Source organism: Adelges cooleyi, unplaced genomic scaffold (genome assembly GCF_023614345.1).
Source record: "Adelges cooleyi isolate 19-005CV unplaced genomic scaffold, UGA_ACOO_1.1 ACOO_flye_CR_arks_rails_tigmint_CR_PRNA_2, whole genome shotgun sequence".
Lineage (NCBI taxonomy): Eukaryota > Metazoa > Arthropoda > Insecta > Hemiptera > Adelgidae > Adelges > Adelges cooleyi.
This window is the reverse complement of record NW_026095860.1, coordinates 2,555,403-2,580,225: the sequence shown is the minus strand read 5'-3', so window position 1 is coordinate 2,580,225 and position 24,823 is coordinate 2,555,403. Positions and strand designations below refer to the sequence as shown.

The following is a 24,823-nucleotide window of genomic DNA, read 5'->3' as shown; positions in this document are numbered from 1 at the left end:
AGTTTGAAAATATGGAGACGTAAGGGAGCGGCGACCAAACGGGGGTAGGGTATGAACCACGGTATATATATATATATATATATATATATATATATATATATATATATACATAATATAATATATGAGTTTACAAGAAGAGGGTGACTGCGCGCTCGCATTCAGACGGAGGACGCTGCTTTTGGGTGCGCGTCTAAGATGTTTAGGCTTCGCTTGCCGTCGGTTTCCGTAGATTTCAATTTACGGTCCAACTTGTAACTGCGACGGCCGGGGGTCGGTGCACATAATATATATATATATATATATATAAACTTGTATAATATACACACATTTATATATATATATATATATGGCTCAGCACAGAAGTGCGTTTGTGTTTGTGCCCGTTCCAACCACCCTCGGCAGCAACAGCGCCGGCCGTCATCCCTGCAGTTTACTATAGGACATACACATACACAAACTCTTTTCCGTTGTTCCACAGCACCTCCCCGGTCCTTCCTTTGGTCTCGCCACGACCCTTAATTAATTGGCTAACTTTAATGTACTCTTCCCGTCTCGTCGTCGTTGTCGTACATTTATAAACGCATAGAGTTCTTCTTATAATGTCGTCGTGAGTTCTATGTGTACATTAACCCCCTTCAACCCCTTCTCGGTCTGTGTAGTTTTGTATGGCTATGGAACAGAAGGCGTTTTTATTTGCTAGCTACCATTTTTGTTTTTTCTTCTTTATTTCCATTTGTATTGTATGCATACGCGAGACAACTATATATGTACGTACCGCCGTCGTTCAAATAGTCTTGAACATTCCTCAAAACAATCCGCTTACCACAGTTTGGATAACTAAGCAAGTATACACCTACTATTGTACAGTGTATAATACTATTATTATTCATATATCATGTGATAATTATATTACATAATAATTCTGGTTTCCTCAAGTGCACTCAAACTTTACTCGGTGCTCTCTATTATATACATGCGAGCGAACATGAATTGTTTTGAATAACAGTCAATAAAAAAAACAAGGAGCGGTTTTCTTCTTTTTTTCTCATTTGACATTTTATAATTAATGAAATTGTGAAACAAACAAATCATAACACTGTAGTTTTACTTTATAAAAATATACATACATAGTACTATGGTTAAACCCGCGGTTTACAATATGTTTCTTGGTATAAAAATGATATCCACACTGTTGTGGTAAATCCGTGATTTTCAAAACGAAATCATCCAAATAAAATACTGTATTTTTTTTTCTCCAATTCTATTTGGTCTCTTACTTTACTTCATTACCATTCCTTCAAACTGTCTTTCCACAGAGGTTCAGCCATTTGTAATGGAAGTCATATTTTATTTATTTGACTGTTCCCGTATTATCAACTTAATACAACTGACAGACAAATTACCAGTCCAACATCTTATAATTTTGTACCGCCTCAAGGAAATAATATCCAGTTTATCCACCCAGTCCACCCCTTATTTTATAGTTAACTCTAACCTAACCTGTAGCAACGAGTTGACATATTGAAAAAAAAATATAAAAAAAAATAAATTTTTATTTGATTTTATCATAAGTAATGTCACTGTAGTAATAATATTTGTGTAAGCAATATAATGTGTAAACAACAATTCTCATTATGATTTTTGTAAAGGGAAACCTAATGACTTTTCAATACAATATGAATATTATATGATCCCTCTCACTTGCTTTTTAGTCTCTTTTAATTATTAAATTAAAAGTAAACATAAAATGGTTTGCGTGACCCCACCTTTGTTAATATAGCCGTCCTGATAGTTAAGGGAGGTATGACACATTCTGAGCGACATCTACTATATAATTATTTTTTTATTAATTAAGTATGAGTGTCCTTATTAGGTTAACCAAATAGATTTAGTGATTGTTTAAATCACATAAACGCGTAAAAAGATACGGTAGATACAAGGAACAGTCAAATAGTTCAAGTTTTTAAAAAAACATATATATGATTATTATTATTGATACATTTATTAGATAAGACTTCATCGATTCAGTCTGTTCAAGAGTTTCCCCAAATTTTTTGAGAAAATTGATACAATTTGTTCTGACGGAATACAGAATCTTGCATTTAGTGAAATATTATTAAGCCCGTAAATTGATTATTATAGGCAAATTTTAGTGGTAGGCGATTTTAGTTATAAGCTTTACTAGACTTGATCGCTTTTACTTTATTCATATTAGTGATAAGAATACACGAATTCGGATTTTATTAAAAATCGTTATTTTGGTAATTTTAAAGGCTTAGAAAAAAAACCAAGCACATTCTAAACCAATCACAGTCTAAACCAGCCAGTATAAATCAGTACCTACAGAAGAATTTCGCAAAGTTGGTTCATATTAATTTTTAAATCTGAATGTGATGTTATTACAATCAAACGCTTCAATGCGATTCTAAAAATAATAATCCTCTAAGGCGAGGGTTATTAAAATTTGGGTTTGAGGAAATGTGCCTAGACGTGCCTAATTTATATTTTATTATAAATTCAATCATATACGACGGTTTTTCGCGAAGATATAGCAAATCAAAGTTGATGGTTGAAAAACCGGTTATTTTTTTTGAGGTTTTTTACCAGTTTCGGGGGATAGTTTCTAAAAGTTTTTCTACTTTTTACCTACTAAAGTACTATTTGCATAAGATTTCGGATCTGAAAGAGTTGCTATACGAGTTAAAAAAATTGTATAACTAATACCTTCTCTTCTATCGCATCGAAGCTAAAAAAATATTCAAATTAAAAGTATTTGATGTAAATATTAAGAGGAAAAAGAAAACCGAAAATAAAAAGATATTAGATTTTTATTACATGTTTACGGAATTCAAAAATGTGTTTATTTTTCAGTTTTGTTTTTATGTATAATTTTGTTCATACAATAATATGTTTATTTTTTTATTTTTGCATGCATCTATTATTTTGAATTTTTATGAGAATCGGATTTTTCCCTTACTATTACATACTAGTACATAAAATACACAATTTGAACTGTTATAACATTATCATTTAAAAATAGGCAGTATTTTAAACAACACAAATGCCATGTATTTGTTTATTCTGAAACAGATGGTCACAAAACCATTCCCTAGGTATATTCTAACAATGTGTGTAATTATTATTACATTATTTTTACAAACAAATTTGGTTTACAATAATATTCATACACTCGCAATTCAATCCATGTACATAAGTCATAACTACAAATAAATAAAGCTTAAATATACTATTTTGAAAATATGTACTTACATCGGTCACCATTAATTTTAACAGCAAAAATTCTTTTTAGATATGATCATTCAGTACAGATCAACTGTACTTGGACGTGTCAATGAAATTCACTTATTGCTTGATTTTTTTATTTATTTAAGAAAGTAAAAACAAACTGTATTTCGTACTGTGTAGTAACAGTCGAAACGTGAATGTATAATATATATTCAACGATTTTTAAGAAGAGTCGTTTAATTATTTCTGTATATTTATATATTATACATAATATATAAATTATACACGCATAGCTTTTTGTACAAACTTTACAAATTTTAAAGGTCCGCAAGCCCTTTACAAACTGTTACTAAACTTCACATAATCTTTATTTTACTATACAAAACATAGGTATAAACGGGGTGTTGTTTTTGGTGGTATAACAACAACTTAAATAATGACGCCGGGACTCAAGTATTACAAAATGTTACCGCATTGTGATGTTACAAACACACACCAACTTGTATAATATACCCTGTGTATGTGTATAATTAAACATACACATTATAAATATACATTTAACGGAATTTTGTGTGAGTCTACAAGTAAAATATACATAATACATCTTACATATTATATTATCCATTGTAGAAATAAAGAATAATATTGATGTTACACAGAATGTTCATAAAAAATTAAAGTTATAGTTGATTTTAATAAATAAATATAGATGGTCTGAATGAATAAGTTAATTAAAATTGTTTTTATTATACCTTCTATAAATGTACATACATATGTAAACAACTTTATTAAAAAAATATGTTTATGCACTCAAATAAAATTGATCTATTTTATAAATAGAATGTCAGCCAAAATAAACCTTGAACTTTTAGTTGAATGATTCTATTTTTTGGTGCATTTCAAATTATAGAGCATGTTTTAAAAATTCATTATTTTTCTCTTTTTAGTAGGTATACATTTTTACTTATTATTTAACATCCTTTAAGGGGCCTCTACATCTGCGTATTTTTGGTCGAAAACAACTCATTCTAATTCAAACGTACAGTACAGTACAGAAACAGTACGTTCCTAAGAATACTCCGATTTAAGTTTTAAAAAAAAAATTTGAGTTTTTCTAAACACTTTCAAGGCATCGGTCGTGGCACAATTTTAAATTTATTTTCAGTTAATTAATTATTTCAGTTTAAAAAGTTAAAAATTGAATTTTTTTTTATTTTGAAATAGTTAATTAACAAACATAATTTAAAAATTGTATCATGACCTATGCCTTGATGATGTTGTGAAGAATTCAAATATTTTTTAAAAACTTAAGACGATGTATTCTTAAGGACAGAACGTTTGAAGTAGAAACATGTGTTATTGCATAAAAATAGCTCCTATATGCGTTATAAAAGTTGAAAAAAAAAATTATTAAAAGAGATACTTCTTTCCTATGGTAATATGTATGTTTAAATGTTTTTAGTTTAATGTTAAGTTCAAGCGAAAAATTGCCTATACTATGCGCCTTAATAAATGCTAGTGTAGAGGACCCTCAGGTAGGGACACGTGTTCCCACTAAAATTGTATATTATTATATTGACAATTCTTAAAGTAATAATTAAAAAATTTAAAACTGTCTAGTCTAAAAACAGTAGGCTTTCTTTTACACAGTCAGCCTTTTTTACTAAGGTATATATTTTAATTGACCAGAATCATTGTTTATTAGTCACACATGAAACTACCCCCACAACCTATTTAGCACATAATTATTGAATGCATAAAAATAAAACTTTCTAAAACAGAACACGCTAAGAAATTTTCTCAACTTGGTTTAAGAACACAACATTATCTCATTCATAAAAAAAACACAGGAATAGGTTAGGTTAACTGTTATAATTAATGTTTTTTTAAAATAACAATAAGCTTTTTACTCTTTAGTATACAAATCTCTACAAATGAAATTCCCCCTGCTCCTTTTTTTATTAAGCTAATGATTTTTTTTATAGTTAAACCCATGACAAAAATAAAATGTGTAATAATAAATATTTTCATTAAGTTTTATACAATTGATAATATTATTATATACATATAAAATCATTCAAGAAGTAATTATTTACCATTGATCGATGTGTAACAAAATAAGTTATTTTGCCCTTGAAAATATTGTCGTTTTCTTAAGGGTTAAGTATCCCACATAGTTGACTATTCCGCCGTCGAATGTTTATTGTGAGTAGGTACAATAATATGTACATTAAAATGTTTTAACCGAAGGGAGCTGTGTTTTTAAATTTTTTTTTTAACCGTCCCCTAAGCCGATTGTTCCACAAGTCCAGGTGGTCCTGGTCAGCGGACGATATACCACGCAGCATCCTTTTACATCGTTTTACTAACGCTGGTATGAATGTATAAAAAACATACAACCGGACATAAATCATAATCCGTTGTGCGCGCCAACATGTTTTTTATGCTACACAACACAATAACGGACAATGAAAAAGAAGAGCAGCGAAGAATAAGAGATAATCAGGTTTGGCCACTTGTACTGTACAAATAAAAAAGGGAATCTGTGGGATGACCGGTTTGCCGAGCCGGTTTTCAGGGATGCGACGATGCTATAATATGGCCAGTACAGTGCGATCCCTCTATAGTAATTTTTGTCAGAGTAGTTTTTTTCATAACATCACAAGACCACAACGTGATGCGAAAAAATTAAATAATGAAATCGAAACATTTATTATGAAATATGTTTGGGGGGGGGGGGCGCAATATGGGCAATCGTCTCATATTATTTTGTTGTATTACTTTTTAAATTGGTATTTATTAGGATTAAAAATGTAAATAATGTTTTAACTTTTATTTTCCGTTTGTAAGTTTATGTTACTGTTATTTGTAGTACTTACGCGTCACCAACATTTGTTACCAGTGTATTGAATGAACGAAAAATATGTATACAGCTGTAGCAATCTGTACGAAATACTGCATTAACACTTTATAAGTATTTATATTAAAAGCTACATGGCAATGAATTATTTAATTACTCTTAAGAAGTATTCTGGACCAGAGGGAAAATATTAGACATTTTAATGGTTATGTTTTTATTAAAAATATCGCTGGTTTTAATAATTTTAACTTGTGATAGTAAACTAGTATACAGCTATAAGCCGTTAATTGCGACTGATGTATTATTTGTAAAACAAAGAACTATACTTGATATTGTCAGTGTATACTGTATAACTTAGTTATACTAGAAAGTTTAATTCAAATTACAATGCGTTGTTTTGCAAGGAATTTATTAAGAAAAAACGTATGACCTATTTTTTTCTATTGTACAAAACTTAAAGGTGTGCTGTCATTTTATTACCATAAGCAAATAAATACATTTCGTACTAAGTGTATTTGACTTAATCGTTTTATAAAATGTTTCGTTATTGAAAATACATTTTGTACACGCTTACTAAAAGAGGTAAACCATGTACTTCTTACGAATATTGCTGATTTTGGAAATAACATTAACTTGTGTTTGGAAAAACGGTGAAGCTCGTACGAGAAGTTCAAACAATGAAGTTGATATGACAGTCGAATACGACAAATTTCTCAGCATCGATACTGGATACATGCACGGTGAGATAAAACAAGCACACATTTTGTTTGAATACTTAACGTACAACGCAATCACAGAGAGTAAAGTGGCCGAAACCAAAGAAATAGTCTACAAGAATCTGTTGTGTAGTTTTGTGTTCACTTGCTGCCATTACATGAACTTGATTAAAATTCTTGTAGACCGAGCATATCTGGCAGATGGAATAAATAAATTCTTGCTGGAGGAAATATTTCACAACGACGTCGTCTTCACGTCGATGTTCCAACTTAATATTGTCGGTATGTTTTTTATTTTGCACAATCTCGGCACGGTAAACTCTTTGGATCCGTTATGGCTGATGTATGTGTACTTAGAATGTTTAAAACCACTTGTATCCAATGTTCTAATCGACGAACACAATATCAAGCAGAGCATTGTTATTTCGAAAGATCACGACATCATTTACGAGTCACTTACACGATTCACCAGAGACAACAAATGCGACTCGAATAATATGTACAACCACCAATATAGCGAGTCCAACTACTATAGCGAATTGCAAAGACTCGAATTTGCTCACACCAACGCCAATCGCTTGATGAGAAAATTGTTTTCCGATATTATCAAATCGGGCCAGGACAGATTTGATCAAATAATAAGTATCTTAAGCGTCGGCTACCATAGAGTATATTTTTTGGACGACGATTTGCGCTTGAAATATGTTACGTGCAGCAATAATATTATGTACACGTTGATAAACGATTTCGCAGAGGCTGCAGAGGATGGGATGGGTACATACGAAAGTATACTTCAACACTGTACCTGCAACCATCTTGAGTTGGTCTCTGTTCGGTCATTGGTCGTGGACTTGGGCGGGTGTATGACAGTCTTTTTCGATCTAATCAAGTATATAATCGCTCGTACTGCCATGAAATATATATATGATGTGCGTTTGAAGTTGCCCTTGTCGGGAAAACCAAAAGAATTGGCACGATGGATTTTGCAGAGTAAGTTAGGGACGACTAACGAAACGATGTCGAATCACTATAAAGAGATTATGTCTTTTTTGAAAATAGACGAGGACGAAGAATTCAAATTTCTCGCCCAACTGTTCGGTTCAGAACCGCAAGCTACGTTTAGTGATCCAGTTAAGAATATCGAAAACGAAAACCGAATTATGAACATGCTGGATAAATTTTCGAAAGGACTAAACTATTTTCCATCAATAGAAATGTCACGTGCTGATTTGAGTTCGTCTTACAAAAGTCGCAGAAAGTTGGAATTGGTTAATTTGGCAAAACAGCTTGAAGTGGACATAAGCGATTCGGTTGACAATGAATACGAAGGCATGCTTGATTTTTTTTTATTTAAACGCTTCATAGCCAGTCGATTTCGTGATATTAATTTTGAAATTTCACGTTCATTTTTTGAATTCTCTAAGAATATATACGAGTATTAATGATAATAATAATAATACATAGAATAATGTAACCTAGATATTTTGTTGGCTATGTATGACAACAGCTGAAATAGGTACTTATTGTTCATACAGTATATAAGTATTGCTGTCAAAAAGAAATATCGTTACTAGAATAACAAATTTAACTATATACAATATGTATGTGTTTTAATTTAATCTATAATAGTTGAACGGTATTTTATGCTTGCAATGCGCATCAATTAAAATGAAAATAACTTTAAACACAAAAAACAGTTATTGTGTTCTATTTAATCGTGAATTGTATACAATTAATGGTATAATTTATTGTTTTCAATTAAAGTTGTAAGTGTGTAATTGTTATTTTTAATCATCTACTCTTCTCGACCATACCTGATTTGCAAATTCATTTTGAAAGGCATAATATCTAGGACGTTGAAGCATTTGTTATAGTGTATTTTTGAACTTATCTTGAAGGAATCTTTATAAATAATATAAAAAAACACGGTTATTGGCAATAGTTGACAGTAATAATTAGCACCTATACAGTAAGTAAACGTTAAAATAGATAATATATATGTACATATATGTTTATTAAGTATAATATTAAGTTTTTATACCGTGGTTGTATATTATGTATTATCTTATCTCTAGCCAGGGAATAGATTATCTTGTCTGTGATAACAGCAAAACAGTTAACAGATAACAAGAGCTTGCCGCATGTTGTGATATTGTATTTTTCATTACGGATTGCTATAAATGAAAATAAATTATAAGAAAATGAGTTTTTCTTATACAACGTAACTAATGTGATTTCCGTACTTAGTACTTACTGTACTTTAATTAGACGCTGTTTAAAAAGTAAGCATTCGGGTACTTATCTAAGTAAGATTGAATGAAATGAAATTATAAATATTTAAGTAATGTGACATTTTAATTTTGGTCAGTTTTATTAATTTTATAGTTTTACTATAAAAGTATTGTACATTATTTGTATACTTGTATTTTTTACGTTTAAATAACTTTTTTATGTAGTCACATCTATAACATTATATTAATCTAATTCATTATTATGTTTTCTCTCTTTTATTTGTACATTTTTAAAAAAAAAGAATGTTTAATTTCTTTAATTTACTTTTGTGGTTAATTGACAACATTATTATGATTTTTAATTTTCAATATATATTGATTATACAATAGTTATTAATTTTTTTTTAAATGGATACTATTTTTACCTGTGAAATATTATATCTAAGTAGGTTAGTTTTACAAACTAACTTACTAGCCTACTTGGATGACTCGTGTTAGTCATAATGAAGAATAACACTACTATTATTATATTTACAGGATGTATCGGAATTCACGTCAGATAATATTGAAGAAATGGCATTATTTAGTAGCTTCACGTCATCGCTACAGCCAGAAAACAAACGATTTGTCTAAAATACGAAATATTGGAATTTTGGCTCATATTGATGCAGGTATTTTATTGACAAGGGTTTGGTAAATTGTTAGTATAATATAATTCTTATTAATTTTTAGGCAAGACAACGACGACCGAGCGGATGCTGTATTATTCCGGGATGATTTGTAACATGGGAGAAGTGCACGACGGAAACACTGTTACCGATTATATGGATCAAGAAAGAGACAGAGGTATTAGGTGAAATAAAACACTAAATTGTAAAAACTATTTGTTATTTATGATTACGTTTTACTTAATGGTATTAAATAAAATTAGGTATCACCATTACTTCGGCTGCAGTCACATTTCCGTGGAAAAACTGTAACATAAACCTTGTAGACACTCCCGGTCATATTGACTTTACAATGCAAGTGGAGCAAACATTAAATATTTTGGATGGTGCAGTTGTTGTGTTGGATTCATCTGCAGGTTAGAAATACATTTTAAAAATCTTAATATGTACATTTGGCTTTGACATTTTTGAATCGGCTAAAAAAAATTGTATAAAATATTTTAATTGGTAGCGATATGGGAAACTTTTCTATTTTTAATCAAACTTGAGTTTTTTAGATTGACTTAAAACAATACTATTTGCCTGGTTTTAAGTCAAGTGTGTGCTTTATAAAAATGGATTATGTTTGATCATGTAATGTGCTGACTGTGACAGTTACAATTAAGTTCAAATTTTTTTTTTTACAGTTCGGTTTGGGTTTAAAAAACTTTGTTTTTAAATAATATGTCAAATTGTCAACAGTATTCCTTAACATTTTTTTAGAAAAAACAAATTAATATCTAAAAACATTTAAAAAAAACCAATAGCATCGCTGCTTCACATCAAAGTAAAAATTATCAAAATATTTTAAACAAATCCGTTGTTTTTTATTATTAGTTAAATTTTAGTGTGTTACTATGTTTGAAAAAAAATGTTTAACGAAATACAAATATGCAAAAGTCAATAATTGTGTTCGATTTATAAACAATAATAAATTACTACGAGATTAATTATTTAAAACTAGGCGTTGAAGCACAAACATTGACTGTTTGGCGACAGGCCGATAGGTATGGGATACCGCGAATCGTCTATGCGAACAAGATGGACCGTGCCGATGCCTCGCTACCGTTGTGTGTAGATTTGCTCAAGTCAAAATTTAACATCACTCCATTACTTCTTCAAATACCAGTAAAAGGTAAACTTTTTCAGTATTTACAGTAAACATAACTTTTTTTATCATTGACTTATTTTGCAATTCACTTTGCAGAAAGTAGCGGTCGTTTCATCGGTTTGATTGATGTAATTACGAAAACTATACAAACGTGGCACGGCGCTTGTGGCCAAAAAGTACTTTCTACAGCCGTCGAAGAAAACACCAAACAATGGGAAATCATATGCAAAAGTAGAGAAACGCTTATCGGTGATCTTGCCGATATGGATGACACGATTGCCAATTTATTTTTGGATAACGGTATCGATTCAATAGATAGCGATCAACTGTTGGCAGCCATCAGACGTGTCTGCTTATCTCAAGTAATTTAACATAAATGTTATATTTCATATTATAATTCTAGTTTTTATGCTTCAAAGTTGATTTGAACGAAAATTGTTTTCTTTTTTTAGAAAGGAATACCATTAATTTGTGGAAGTTCATATAAAAATATTGGCGTTCAGTCTCTCATGGACAGTATTGTAAATTACTTACCTTCTCCAATTGAACGCCATAATTTGGACGTGTTTAAGGCATTTGGTTCATCGTTATCGGCAAGAGTGTTTAAAATCGTTCACGAAAAACAAAAAGGGCCAGTAACATTTTTAAGAATTTACTCTGGAGAGTTGGAAAAAGTAATTTGAAATGAAAAATAGTAGCTTACTTTAAAAACTTTTTTTCTGAAGTTGTAATATAATTTGATGTCTTAAATAGCTCAAACTCATTAACAATTTACCTTTTTTTCTCGATAAAATGAAAAAAAGTGGCTAAAGTACAAATTTTAATTTTTTTAAATAATGAATTTAGTTTTATATTGACCATTATTTTTTCCAGAGTCAAAAAATTCATAACGCTACACAGTCAAAATCAGAGAATGTTGGCCGAGTCATGATTGCGTACGCCGATGACTACAACGAAGTAGAAAAGGCACACGCCGGCGCCATTGTTGCTGTTACTGGTTTAAAAGTACTATTTAAAATCCGACAAACTTGAATTGATTGACTTATTTGCTGTATTTTCTGATAGAGTACTGTTTGCGGTGACTTTATAACAAGTAGCGGCAATGCATTAAAGGTTGCTCTCAAGAAATTAGCGAATTCAAGTAATTTGACACAAGAACAATCTGTCGAGAAACTCGGAGTCGACTTACACGTACCAGATCCAGTATTTTTCTGTTCGATCGAACCTCCATCTCAGGTAACAATAAACATCTCGAATATATAAAATTATTTTTTTTATATCTCAAAACAACCACTATTTTTTAGTCTTATCAATTAGCGTTGGAAAGTGCTCTGAGTCAATTACAAAGAGAAGATCCAAGTTTGAAAGTGCGCTATGACGAAGAAACAGGTGAAACTATTTTAGCTGGTAAGTTATCAGGTTTTTTTTTTGTGCTTAACATAATACTTCGAAATGGTATAGTTAATTTTTTAGATTAGGTATGGGTGAACTACATTTGGAAGTAATTGGCGAAAGAATCAAGACTGAATACAAAATAGCCGTCGATATGAGTCGTCCACAAATTTCGTACAAGGAAGGACTGTTATCGTCTGCAAAAGAAGAACATAAACTTGATTTAAAAATAGGTAAATCAATTAGTTAAAATTGTTTTGGTCACAATTTTGGGCAAAGTTATTATTTCATTTTTATTTCAGGTTCGACGTTTCACAGCGTTTTTGTAATAATGTCAATATTAAAAGCCGAACCTAATAAAAAACTGTTATCATTGGATAATAGTCCAGATAACGCGTCTAATACTGCGGCAATTCATTTAAACAAATTAAACATCATAACGTCAAGCGTGAAAGCTGCACTAACTCACGGACCTAAACTGGGATGTCCCGTGAGTGTTTCAAATGATTGCTTGCGAGACAATAATTGTATTTATTGCATTATTTTTTAATTTTCTTCAGGTTATCGATGTACGATTTGTACTTCATTGGTTGGAAACGAGTAAAGGAACATCCGATACTGTTTTAAGTTCAGCAGTAAACCAATGTGTCCACAAAGTAAGAGTTAAATGTTTAATCAAGTATTATTCGATACTGGTCTTAAGAAATTTTCCATATCTTCCGTATTACAAGTAATATTATTTATTTTAAAATAGCTGTTGAAAACTGCTCAGACTAAACTACTCGAGCCCGTCATGAATGTTGAAGTGGTGACCGACGAAGAAAACTCATCGATCGTAATATCTGATTTTGGACGTCGGAGAGGATCAATCCAAGACATAACAAATAGATCTAATAATAGAGTAAAATATTTTATTTAGTTTGAGAAACAAAAAAGTGTTCAATAATTTTACTGTATCATTTATGTTATAAATTATTTAGGTAGTGACTGCATTAGTACCGTTAGCAGAATTACTAGGCTATTCCAAAGATCTCCGAACAATTACGTCTGGTTCTGCTTCGTTTTCAATGGAATTTCACGCTTACCATGAAGTGTCATCTAAAGACGAGGCAGAAGCCGTTAAGAATGTGACCGGATTCTATCCATTTTAAATGTTGTTGTAACGTGACTTAGGTTTAACGTAGTACTTTAAATTCTATTGTAAGTTGTACACAATATTTTGTATATTATATTTAATGTAATTGTAATTTGAAACAAAATATATAGGTTTCATTTAGTCTTGTCTTAGGAAGTTCCAATATGAGGTTTCCCCCCCTTCATATCAATATTTCAACTTTGATTCAAGGAGAGTTTGTTGTTTATCTGAAAATGTGAAAATGGATTCAAATCTGTTTTTTTCAGATGTCTTCATTTAATAATTATCTTACTACAAATGAAGAACCGTAGCAAGTTTTATTGTAAATCGTTGAAAATCACAGTAATGAGTATGAGTTTCCAGATTGCAAAAAAAGTCAATTTATGAAAGAAAATAACTGAAAACTTGTTAAATTAGCCGTTTTAATAAATAATTATAAACAAAATGTATTTTACTAACCGATGACACATTTCAATAAAATACAAAAACTGAAACAAACATAATTAGGTGTAAAAAGACAATAGACACTTAGACACCTATTGTTTGTATCGGTATAATTGTTATTTGTATTTCTATTCATTTTTATCTTAGTACTTATGCCATGTTCATCTTACGCCATCTGGCGTCCCACGTCACAACAAGTCGGGTAATTTAAAAACATAGTATTCGAGGTAATTTTGGTAAATATTACAAGTATAACGAGGAAATTGATTTGTTTTTAATAGTGTTTGTGTATACATTTTCAGTATTATATGTACTTGGAAAACAAATGAAAAATATAATACAAATAAATTAAAATTGGCAACGCTTCTGCGCTGATGGTTTTACTAAACCCCTAATAATTTAAACAGTGGCTCGAGTTCAAGATGAACTGGACGGGTTATACATGTTTGTAAAAAGGAACCTAAGTCCATTTTCTTACAACAAGGCCTGCTAGAAATTTGAACTATATAATCGTTCAAGAAAAACGTATAATGAAAATCCATAAAGGCTCGCTATTGTGTTGTCATATAGTGGTATATATATATTTTGTGTGTATAAAATATCATAAAAGAAAAATACACTGTTATACTAGTGTACAGATAGAAATAATGTATTTTTAAGCTAAAACAGTGAAATATAAATTTTAGACCTGGGTCGTTTATAACGTTAATGGCGATGGTATCATTAAATATTAATACCAAGAAAACAATATATTATGTAAACATGACTTTTGGTTTTTATACAGTATAAATTTGCATACTTAAATTCTATGGAAAAATATCAACAATGAAATATTCAAACCTTAAAAACCTTTCTTGTAGCTACGAATTAAATGTTATGTTATAGTACATTATAATAAGTATGAAGACATATTTATTCTTCGAATTTCGTAGAACAGATAAACGGTAAGCTATTAACACGTTTTGTCAACCTAATTAAGTTGTCCGTCAAAACTGAAGAGGTAGGTACTGTTGGTAGGTATAATATGAATGTATTAATTTTGTTTAGGTGTAGTTTGACCGAATGACCGTCTGAAATTATAAAACGTGGAGTTTACATAATATTATTATAAATCTGCATTGAACATGATTTCAACGGTTTACCTAAACCCTTGCATGATATTTCTAGCCCTAATGCCAGTCATCTCGTTGAAGTTTGGAACCACAGGATATGCAAAATTATTGCGGCTCAATCCGGTTGGTTTTGTGTTCATCGTGTTGGCAACTTTTGGATTTTTCTTGTATTTATACCACCAGTATTCGAACGCCAACATGAAGCATGCCAATCCGATGCCGACGAAAATAACAATGAAGACTCCGCCTTGAAAAGAAAAGCAAAAATCAATTTTCGAGCAATCTCGCAAGTAAAAATGAAAGTATAAAACACTATAGTAACCTATGTTGTGGATGCTTATTCCGTCCGACTGATTGTCTTGTTTTTCGCATTGTTTTTTTTCCGGATTCATATTCCACCACATTTCTTTTAGTTTTTCCAATTTTCTTTTGTTCAAAAGTAACAAAATGGCGTTGTTGAACTGATCTTTCAGCGGCGACCCTTGTTGCACGGCTATGGCGTACGGTTTTCTGGAAAATTCGTCACCGACCATTTGCAGATCACAATTGATCATCACTTGATATCGTATGTCTGTCGCGTCTCCTGTTAACATATTGGCATTCAACAGAATATATTATACACACCGTCGATTTCATACACCAATAATTGCAGTACTGTGTGTATCGTTCTGACACTGACCTAAGTAAGCGAAACCCTCGCTCGAAGACTTGGAACTCCTGACCCTTTCGATGGCTTCTTCTAAAGTGTTGGGCAATTTCGCTTCCTTTATGGCTTGCCACATTTTTGTGTATTTATCGCTGACCGGATAATCCCAAACCGCTAGTTTGGCTCGTTCCACTTCGCTCAAGCTGTCGTTTAGACTCATGTCTTTCCATATTCTGAGGAGGTGAAAACCATTAAAATAACAACAGCTGTGCTTGGTTACTTCCCGATTCGTGCGAAATGAAAGAAAAAAAAACCACTCACTCGTAGAATCTGGTTTCTATATCGGCCATCCTTTGAAAGTAAGTCATCGCGGACGAACCGTTCAACGGAGCGTACTGGATTTTATACTGTTTGGACAGGTCGTCCAAAGACTCCACTGGTGTGTCCAAACGGGAAACGGTTAAGAACGCAGCAAGGTTGGCTGTGTAAGATGCAATAATAATGAAACCAAAAAGCCACCACGTTGCAGCGACTAGTCTACCCGATAGATTTTTGGGAGCCTCTCCTCCGCCCTAAAATAATACTCAAACTTAGGTGTTTGGTTTGTTGTGCATATTATAAGATAAAAAAAAAAACATTGCATCAAACAATATAATATTATTTGTTTGGCATTTTTAAAAAATACAATTTGTAGTATTATAGTCTATATTTTTTTTATAAATTACATCAAACGGTTATCATTGACTTCATAATTGATATTTAATTACGGCATACCTGAGGAGTGAGGGAAGTCATGCAAAACCAAAGACATTCCTTTAAGTTGAACTCTCTTTTTTCTTCGTCTTCTTTGTATTTTTCTCTATTATTTTGATAACTGTACGGGCTCCACCGATCGAATATCCACATCAAGAAGCTAAAGTAAAGGGTAAATTATAATTTTATTATTAACATCTATTTTGAGTACATTTTTTATTGCAAAAACTAGTCTTACCTAGTGAAAAAATAAGCTCCTAGTATGCATATCCATACGTCGTTTTCCAATACAGTTAGAAATTTGAACAGCGACGTAGGAGTTTTGGGTTTTTTCATTAAAATCGTTATCCCTACTAGATCGTAGTAAGGAACCGTAAAATCTACAACGTTTTCTCTCTCGGCCATCACCGACGTCGAACCTAAGGCTATATCAGCCCTCTAAACATGATATAATGTGTATTTTATAAATCATGAGTCATTATCATTGTTTTTTGGCATGTTTCAAAAATTATTGTTCTTTCAGGGTGTATTTAATTCAACAAAATGTCTCAATCGACATCAACAATGGGACCTAACTCCCCTGTCAAGTTTTGAATTAGCCGCCAGGACTAATAGGCCTGGTTTGAGAAAATTATTAAAAATTACCTTTTCGACGAGTTCCTTTACCATTCCGTTCCATTGACCATTTTCATCCATATTTCCTAAAAAAAATATTTTAACTTTATCATTATACCATTATAATTCATAAGTATCACAAGTCCAGTTCCTCGTTCATTTGAAAAGATAGGAATTAGTTTCTTGGTTCTAGCACTTCTAATAAAGGAACTTGCAAACTTGTTTTCTTTTCTTAAAGGGGCTTTTAAATCTACCTATGTCTGGTTGAAAATCACTGGTTCTAATTTTAACCGTACTCCGAAGCGAGTGATCCGATAACAGTTTTATAGATGTTTTAATTGATGCAAGTGTATCAATAAACGGTCAAAGTGTTTTTTAAATGCACCCAAATAAAGTTTGTTTTTTGTGTTGAATCCTGTAGGTTTTCGATCGCGCTTAGTTTTTGAGTTACAGAGTCTAAAAATTACTTAATATGGCCCTTTTTCAAAATGTACAAAAACAATCTTCAGTTTATAAAACTTCAATTTTTTTTTTTTTGTAGAATGAAAATAGTAGGTATGGCGATTTCTACTTACCTAAAACTGTTGTGAAAAATAAATTACAATAATAATTTTATTATTAAAATGGGAAAAAATAAATTGTTTAAAAGGAATACAAATTTTCGTTCAGAATTATTTCCAGTTTCTTTAGCTTTAGTTGTTCGCCCTTACAAAAAAATCACTGCTTCCAGGAATCCTTTTCAAAATGCACTATGCTCATTGGTCAATACAATTAGTATGTAAGTAACATAATATGAAATCGGTTCTAAAAATAGTAAAACGAGCGTTTTAATGCAGTACCGAAGTTATTGTCCGGCGCCACGTAAATCTCGTATTCGAAACCGATGAGTTTTCTTATTTCTTCTATCAGATCGATGCAGTAACCTTTGAATTTTACTCCTTGGCCGTCTTCGTCGTCGACTTTGATCATGAACGGGTTTTGCTAAAAATCACATTTTTCGGTGACAAATTTTTTTAACGATTTTTTACTATTGTTTGTAATTTTTTTATTTTTGCTACACTGTAGGTATTTTGGTATTTACCAAAACCGTCACTATTCTGTACACGGTTACGGCCGAGAAGTGCGTCATGTTGGCCGCGTCTTTGACGACGATAGGTGAATTAAGACTGGCTTTCCACGACCCCACGTTTTCCGCACTGACCGACTGACTGTTCAGCACAGTGACTTTTTCCAATCGCATGGTAAACTCTTCATAGCTGCGGCCGTTGGAGTCGATTATGAACGGGGCGTAGAACGGCGGTTCTGTCAGCTAAACAATGGGGACAATAGCAAACGGGCTGTCATTTCGAGAAGATGGCCTTTTGACGACCACAAGGTGTCTTCAACACACTTACATCTTTGAGATATTTTCTCAAGTCGACGTTTCGCCTCGGTAGCGGACTCTCTTCGTTGTATTCGTCACACGTTGTGTATGAAATGTTTGTCGGCCATTCTCCGCTGTTCATCATCGACCTGTGTACAATATTGTGACGATGAATAATCATCGATTATCAAGGAGTGGAAGATTAAAAATAATATATTATAATACGACTTTAAAAGGAAATATCGACCGTTCGCCTTTGGTTAAACTTTTATGTACGGCACCCACCTGATTGATTGCTCTAGTGTAAGCCAATGCATATTATACGAAAAACAATCTACTTTTTTATTCAATGAAATATTCAAGATGACGGGAGTAGCTCGAAAACCTTCATATTATACAATCAGCAATGTATAATAATACATTATTGTCTCATTGACGTTCAAAAGAACACCGCCCAAGTTATAAAATATTATACCGTGACATATATCTGTATAGACTTCTTGAGAAATGGTTTTTTAAAACTATAGAATCAGTTTTTTTTTAAAATTATTTATGCATGATTTTATCCGTTATTATCTGTTGCACGTTTTCACCGCAAGATGGCACAACTTGTTAGATATTTTCTTAAAACTAGCCAGGAAGTGTACGAGGCTGGTTTTAAATTTTACCTGATAGACAACAGTGAACGAAAGTAGAAATCGAAATAGAAGGCAGCTGTGAGTTCAGGACTTGAGGTCAAGCCATAAGTCGTCCTTAAGTTAGACAGCCTCTCGCGACTCCCAGCATCGGGTTCTGGTTTTACAAATAAAATAGTTGCATTCGAACAACCACATTTCAGAGATCCTTTGTCCTAAAATTAATATAATTTCATCTTAAACATATTATATTAAACGCCTTACGGCAACTATTACTATGTATAATAGTAATTATGTACAATAATAATTTCGGGTAGGTATCCGTGAAGGTTTGTTTTTATTATTTAGAAGTTAGCCGAAAAATACAACTTAATAAACCATTACAATGACAAGAGCCGCTAGTGAGTTTTTTTTTAATTTTGATTTTTGAATCTAATGGTTTTTTTGTAGGTACTCGTTTATTCAATTCATATAATGTGATATGGATCTTATGAAACGTGTAAGCAATAGAATATCTGTTGTTTTTTTTTCAAATCGATAAATTTGTACACGAATATTCTTAATATTTTTCGTGTAAGGTATAAAACCATATTTCTTTTTTAATATTTGAACAATACACGTGCACATTATTTTTTTACTTGTTTACTACACCTTTAGATGTTTAAGAGGCCCTCGGTTGTTTTCAATTCCTGACAAAGTCTATTTAAAATAATATTATACCATCTTGTTTGTTTCAATATGGAAATTAGAACGCATAGTTTCCACTTTCCATTAAAGTTATTTTTTGAATCAATTTTTTCATGAAGAATATCTACAGACCAAAAATCATACATGGCAGGTACTTTATTGGCCTAACAATATTACCTAAAAGTTCATCTCATCCTGGTTAAAATCGAGAAGTACACCAAACGAGCTTATATCATTTTTAACTCAAAAATACTGCTCTATGATGGTCGATAAACCAAAAATAAAAAAAAACATAAACTCTTTCTCTTAGACTGGGTGAAACCTAACTGGGTGGAAACTTTTTTTTTATTTCGTTTTTTCGAGCAATGTTTTTGGACTTGAGGCCTGAATTTAAGGTGTAGACCTGGAGTGGAGCTGTAACATATACAATAAAGCTATAAAAATCGTTTTTATATTTCACAAAGAAAATAATTTCAAAAAATAAAATGTTATGCGCGACAAAAACAATGCTAGTACTAACTTTTCTAGGTAATAAATATTTTGATGATGGTTTTTTTTTTGTTTGTTAGTAGCTTATACATATACAACGATTGTTCCTTGTGGACTTTTGATATTTACATAATATGTCTTAAGCAAACAACTGCGGTGCGTTTCGGTTGGTATTTTGCACGCAGTAGCTTCTATCTTCCACTAGGCGCAGTACAAATCTAATAAATGTATACATTTTAGTTTTTGGTATAGACTAGGTAGGTCATATTGGTTTCGGCAAGTAAAAAATCTCAAGTCGAAACGATTTAGCATGGAAAAATATTTCTAATCATTAAGATTTTAATCGCGTTAGTCGTTATACGCATAAATAACGACACGATAGGGTATTTTGTGTACAGCATTTTGTACTAGAGCAGGTCAAGCTTATTAATTGTCAACCGTAACTTTAGTGGAGACATGCTTTTCAAAGAGCTCAACTGCGGAATAAGTTGGATTAAGAAAAATATGTTCATGATCAAGACTCAGGACAGTCGATAGGGCTAGAACATATTATGTAATATGTATGCAGTATTTTTCTTTATCCGACCCATTCCGCAGTTGTGCTCCTCGAAACGCATGTCTTCCCAAAGTTGTGGCTGACAATAATTATTAATTTATGTTTGACCTGTTCGAGGACAAAATGCTGTACGCTAAAAACCACCGTACCGTTGTTATTTATACATATAACGACTAACGCAATTAAAATCTTAACGATGAAATGTTTTTCCATGCTAAATCGTTTCGACTTGACGTTTTTTGCTTGACAAAACCAATATGACCAACCTAGGCTATAACAAAAACTAAAATGTATACATTCATTAGATCTGTACTGCCTAGTAGAAGTTAGAAGCTACTAGACGTGCAGACGACGAACCGAAAGGCATTTACTAATAAGCTGTTTCGTTAACAATCCAACCATTAGTTCCTTCTTAGCTTTAGCAATACTAAATACACACGCGGCGTGAAACACAATGCCAATTAAATATAATCACATATATAGTAATAAATCAGTTAATAACAGTTATTGTGACAACGAACGCAAATTCACAAAAAAAAAAGAAACAAAACACAAAAATCAGTTGGGACCATTAAAGGACTTATCTTAGGCGGATACACAAAAAGCATCCTAATTTTAACCCTGCTTTATATTTTAATTTTAAATTCACTAATTCCGGTATTTAAAGTTAACACAAGAAGGCGAAAAAACAATATTTTACATTTACACATTGTTTAGTTTAAATAGGTGTGTATTAACAACTTAGTTGTTAATAATAACTATAAAAATAATGTAGTATACAAAACAAAACATTGTTGACAGTATCAAGTCGTTACTTATCAAGTCTATAATAGTTTTTACTTAAACTTTTTATTATTTGACTTGACTTGCCGGAAATTACACATAAAACATTTATATAATGCTATATAACCTTGTCCAGCCTTGTTAAACTTTTATTACAAAAACTAGAAAAAATCATGTAGTAAAAAAATAATTTGCTTTGAATTATTTAAACATTTTTCTTGAATTGACTTAAAACCATAGTATAAACAAATCTAATAAGTGTTAAAAAAAAAATTATGATAAATTTTAAGACTGTATACACAGTTTTTTTCCAAGACCATTGAATAAAAAACCAATACATTTTCGTTACCTGTGTAATGACATGCCAAGCATATTTCCTGCCGAATAATTTATTGGAATTCGCATGGTCCAATACTGATTTAATGCTGGAAAGTTTTCCCAGAACAAAAAAATTTACAATATCCACGTCACGGAATCGGGTCAAGTGAAGTTTTATGCTTGTCACGTCATCAATGATGGCGATGATGTGTCTAGTTGGTATGTTTTGAAGCAGGGACTTGTACTTGTGGTCCATGACTGAAATGAAAATAAATCAATTGGGGAAATCACTAAGACGACTCATTAATTTTTACTTAAACGTCATTCCATGAAATCAACACAAACATACATATATTTTACTAATATAGCAGTATAATAATAAATTCTAAGACTTTGGATATTTATTATAGCTAAACACTAAAACAATATTATTTGTATATATTTGGCTCGCCGACTGCACTTTGTGTACATTTTAATACTTGTCACAGTCGTTGAATTACATTAAAACTTGATTAATTTGATGAGACAAATCAAAATGCATAAATGTATTTATTAAAATATAAACTTTGAGATATTAGCTTTAATTTGATATGTTACATATCAAATAACAATTTAAATTAAATTAAAAATTTTTATTAGGATCCATAATGTTAAATATTTAAAATGTATTTAATTTTTTTTTTTTTGTGTAATGAATTTGTTGAATAGTTTTCACAGGGGACAATATTAAAATCGGAGCTTTAATTTAACTGTTAACATTTTTATTTCCAAAAAGTAAAAGTAACACTTTAAACTTTTATTCTAAGAAATAGCAGTTTCCGTATAGAACGTTTAATTATTATACAAGTTTAAAATACAATTTTATAAAAAAGTTTTTTCTTTAAAATTTTTTATGTTTATGTTAAAAATTTACAAATCAATCGGTCTCAGCGTGTATAAAAACGTTTTTTTGTATAAAAGTTGTCTGTAAAACCTTAACTTTCAATGGAAAAAGTGTGTAATAACTTTAAAAGTGTAACTTTTTGAAATTATTCTATAGCTGTGTGAAAATGTTACTATAATTTGTAAAATATAAAAAACGGGTGCCTGATATACACACAATAATGCGCTTATAGAGAGCTGAAATTTCTCTAATATACTTTTTTTAGCGTTTTATAAGAAAAATATCCAAAGTCTTGGAAAAATTCGAAAAATAATTTAAAGTCGTTATGTCGATTTCGCATGGACTTGTATTATAAACATTCTGCGTCTTATGTATTTCATCAAAACATGTGTTTATTTAATTTAAATTTCTGCATACCGAATGTATCATCAAACATAATTCCGGCATTGGTTATGTTCTGTGACACTACGATGCTTCTTATTATTTCCGGTATGATATCCGCGGGCGGACTGATTTGTACAAGATACTTTTGTTGTTCACCGTCTAGATTTCTCCATTGCCTACACAAAGAGTTTTCGGGGGGGGGGGGGTGCGAGTTGGTTAAAATTATTCATTTTTCTGGTGTGTATGATATCGTAGCTGTTATTTTAAATAATTTACCTGATATCGCCGTCTTGTCCGTAAGACGCACTGACGGTGGGCAATGCTAATGCGGCTGTGAACGACTTAACAGCTTCTGAAGATACACCGTTGATTGTCGTGTCAATAACCAAATGTGGTGGTTTATTATTCCGGATCGACGCGTTGTAATTGACACAAACTACAAATGAATATAAAATGTCCATAAATACATATTGTACAGATTGCCATATTTTATGCAAACAAATATAGCACAGCATAGTGAAGAATGGGGGTGTGAGGTGTGTGTGTGTTTGCGCGATTTATTTAAAAATATATTATTCAATCATGTACGACGATTGATGTTTTATATTTATTTACATAATCCAGTATTTCCATACAAACGTCCAATTTTTTTTTTGCCACAAATTTAGTTTAAAATAACGAAATTAAACAACTACACCGCGTTGATTACTGTGGACTTCCTGTAGTCCCGGCACGATTGGATTTCAAGCGGTAAATAAGGTGGAGAAATGCGAGTAGTTCGGCGGGATCAGTGATGCGAGAGAATGGGAGATTAAAAGAGGATGTGGGGAATAAAAAATGATTTGATGAGGCGGAAAGAGACAACAACACGGATGTCGTGTGACGGAAAGGCACTATTCACAACGAAAGTACAATATTGTAGAAAACCGTTGTGACGCCAGCAATGATGTACGTCTTGCGGAATCCAGTGCAGGGCATTCGAGTAAAAAAGATAAAAGGAAAACGGAAAGTGTAGTTAGCGGAGTGATTAGTATAGATGGAATTAGCAATGAGTGTTTAATAGTAGCGTTAATAACAAGGGAATCAGACAGAATAGATTGAGATAATATATTTAACACGGTGAATGAAGAATTGAAAATAAATTAGTACAACTAATTAGATAGACCAGTGTAGATTTAATGGTGAACATGTACAACTAGATTTTTTCAAATATTTGTTATTGTGGTAACCAAAAATAGTTGACTTACGCGTTTCCAAAATAGCCGAAGCGTCGTCACCGCCTATATTCACCGAATACAACCCGTCGATCATCAATCCGACTCTTGGATTTCTTCGGATATAGTTAAGCGCCACCCCCCAAGTTTCTTCGGCCACTAAATTTCTTCGGTCATTGATGAACACTAATAGAATACAACAAACAAGAGGAATAATTCAATTGCGCAGCTAAAAGTTTGACGACACGTTTCACAACCGAATAAGTGCGTGCCACGTTTTGAAACTTACGGATATTAATTGTTTGCAAATTTTGCGAATTGCAGAAATCAATTACAATCGTGACGAAAAGTACTTTCCAGAGTTCCAACATTGTGTTCATCATGCACCGTTGTTACCACATTGATGGGCAAAGTGATTTGGGCGCTTTGAAGTCTTAAGGCTTTCTTCTCAGAAACCATTGTTAACCGTCGCCCAGGGAAACGTCGGTCAAAACACTATTAAACTTGAATGGATCTTCAATTTGTTAAAATAATCGACGTGTA

General features: G+C 31.7%; 2 protein-coding genes across 4 annotated transcripts; one reads left to right on the top strand and one right to left on the bottom strand.

Moving 5' to 3' along the window:
- Positions 1 to 8,958: 8,958 nt before the first annotated feature.
- LOC126833360 (ribosome-releasing factor 2, mitochondrial) lies at positions 8,959 to 13,946 on the top strand. Of its 3 annotated transcripts, none has more exons than XM_050564650.1 (16): positions 8,959 to 9,104; positions 9,591 to 9,724; positions 9,786 to 9,899; positions 9,985 to 10,137; positions 10,725 to 10,895; positions 10,968 to 11,233; positions 11,324 to 11,545; positions 11,745 to 11,876; positions 11,937 to 12,107; positions 12,176 to 12,278; positions 12,350 to 12,496; positions 12,566 to 12,753; positions 12,824 to 12,919; positions 13,018 to 13,164; positions 13,244 to 13,463; positions 13,530 to 13,946. In XM_050564650.1, exons 2-15 carry the CDS (start codon positions 9,592 to 9,594, stop codon positions 13,412 to 13,414), a joined length of 2,214 nt encoding a protein of 737 aa, XP_050420607.1. In that variant the 5' UTR covers positions 8,959 to 9,104; position 9,591; the 3' UTR covers positions 13,415 to 13,463; positions 13,530 to 13,946. The 3 variants fall into 3 exon arrangements, with proteins under 3 accessions (XP_050420607.1, XP_050420606.1, XP_050420605.1); XM_050564649.1 differs by having other exon boundaries at positions 13,665 to 13,944; XM_050564648.1 differs by having other exon boundaries at positions 13,244 to 13,539.
- Positions 13,947 to 14,726: 780 nt separating this feature from the next.
- Positions 14,727 to 24,755, bottom strand: LOC126834007 (ionotropic receptor 25a). Its single transcript, XM_050565652.1, has 17 exons — positions 24,570 to 24,755; positions 24,314 to 24,466; positions 23,343 to 23,502; positions 23,100 to 23,242; positions 21,831 to 22,057; positions 19,000 to 19,181; positions 18,363 to 18,480; positions 18,050 to 18,277; positions 17,808 to 17,949; positions 16,999 to 17,054; positions 16,592 to 16,791; positions 16,375 to 16,513; positions 15,922 to 16,172; positions 15,634 to 15,833; positions 15,277 to 15,537; positions 14,985 to 15,201; positions 14,727 to 14,912 (listed from the first exon to the last, which is right to left on the bottom strand). The coding sequence occupies exons 1-17, from the start codon at positions 24,661 to 24,663 to the stop codon at positions 14,876 to 14,878; spliced, it is 2,808 nt and encodes a 935-aa protein (XP_050421609.1). The 5' UTR covers positions 24,664 to 24,755; the 3' UTR covers positions 14,727 to 14,875.
- Between the last annotated feature and the right edge of the window lie 68 nt (positions 24,756 to 24,823).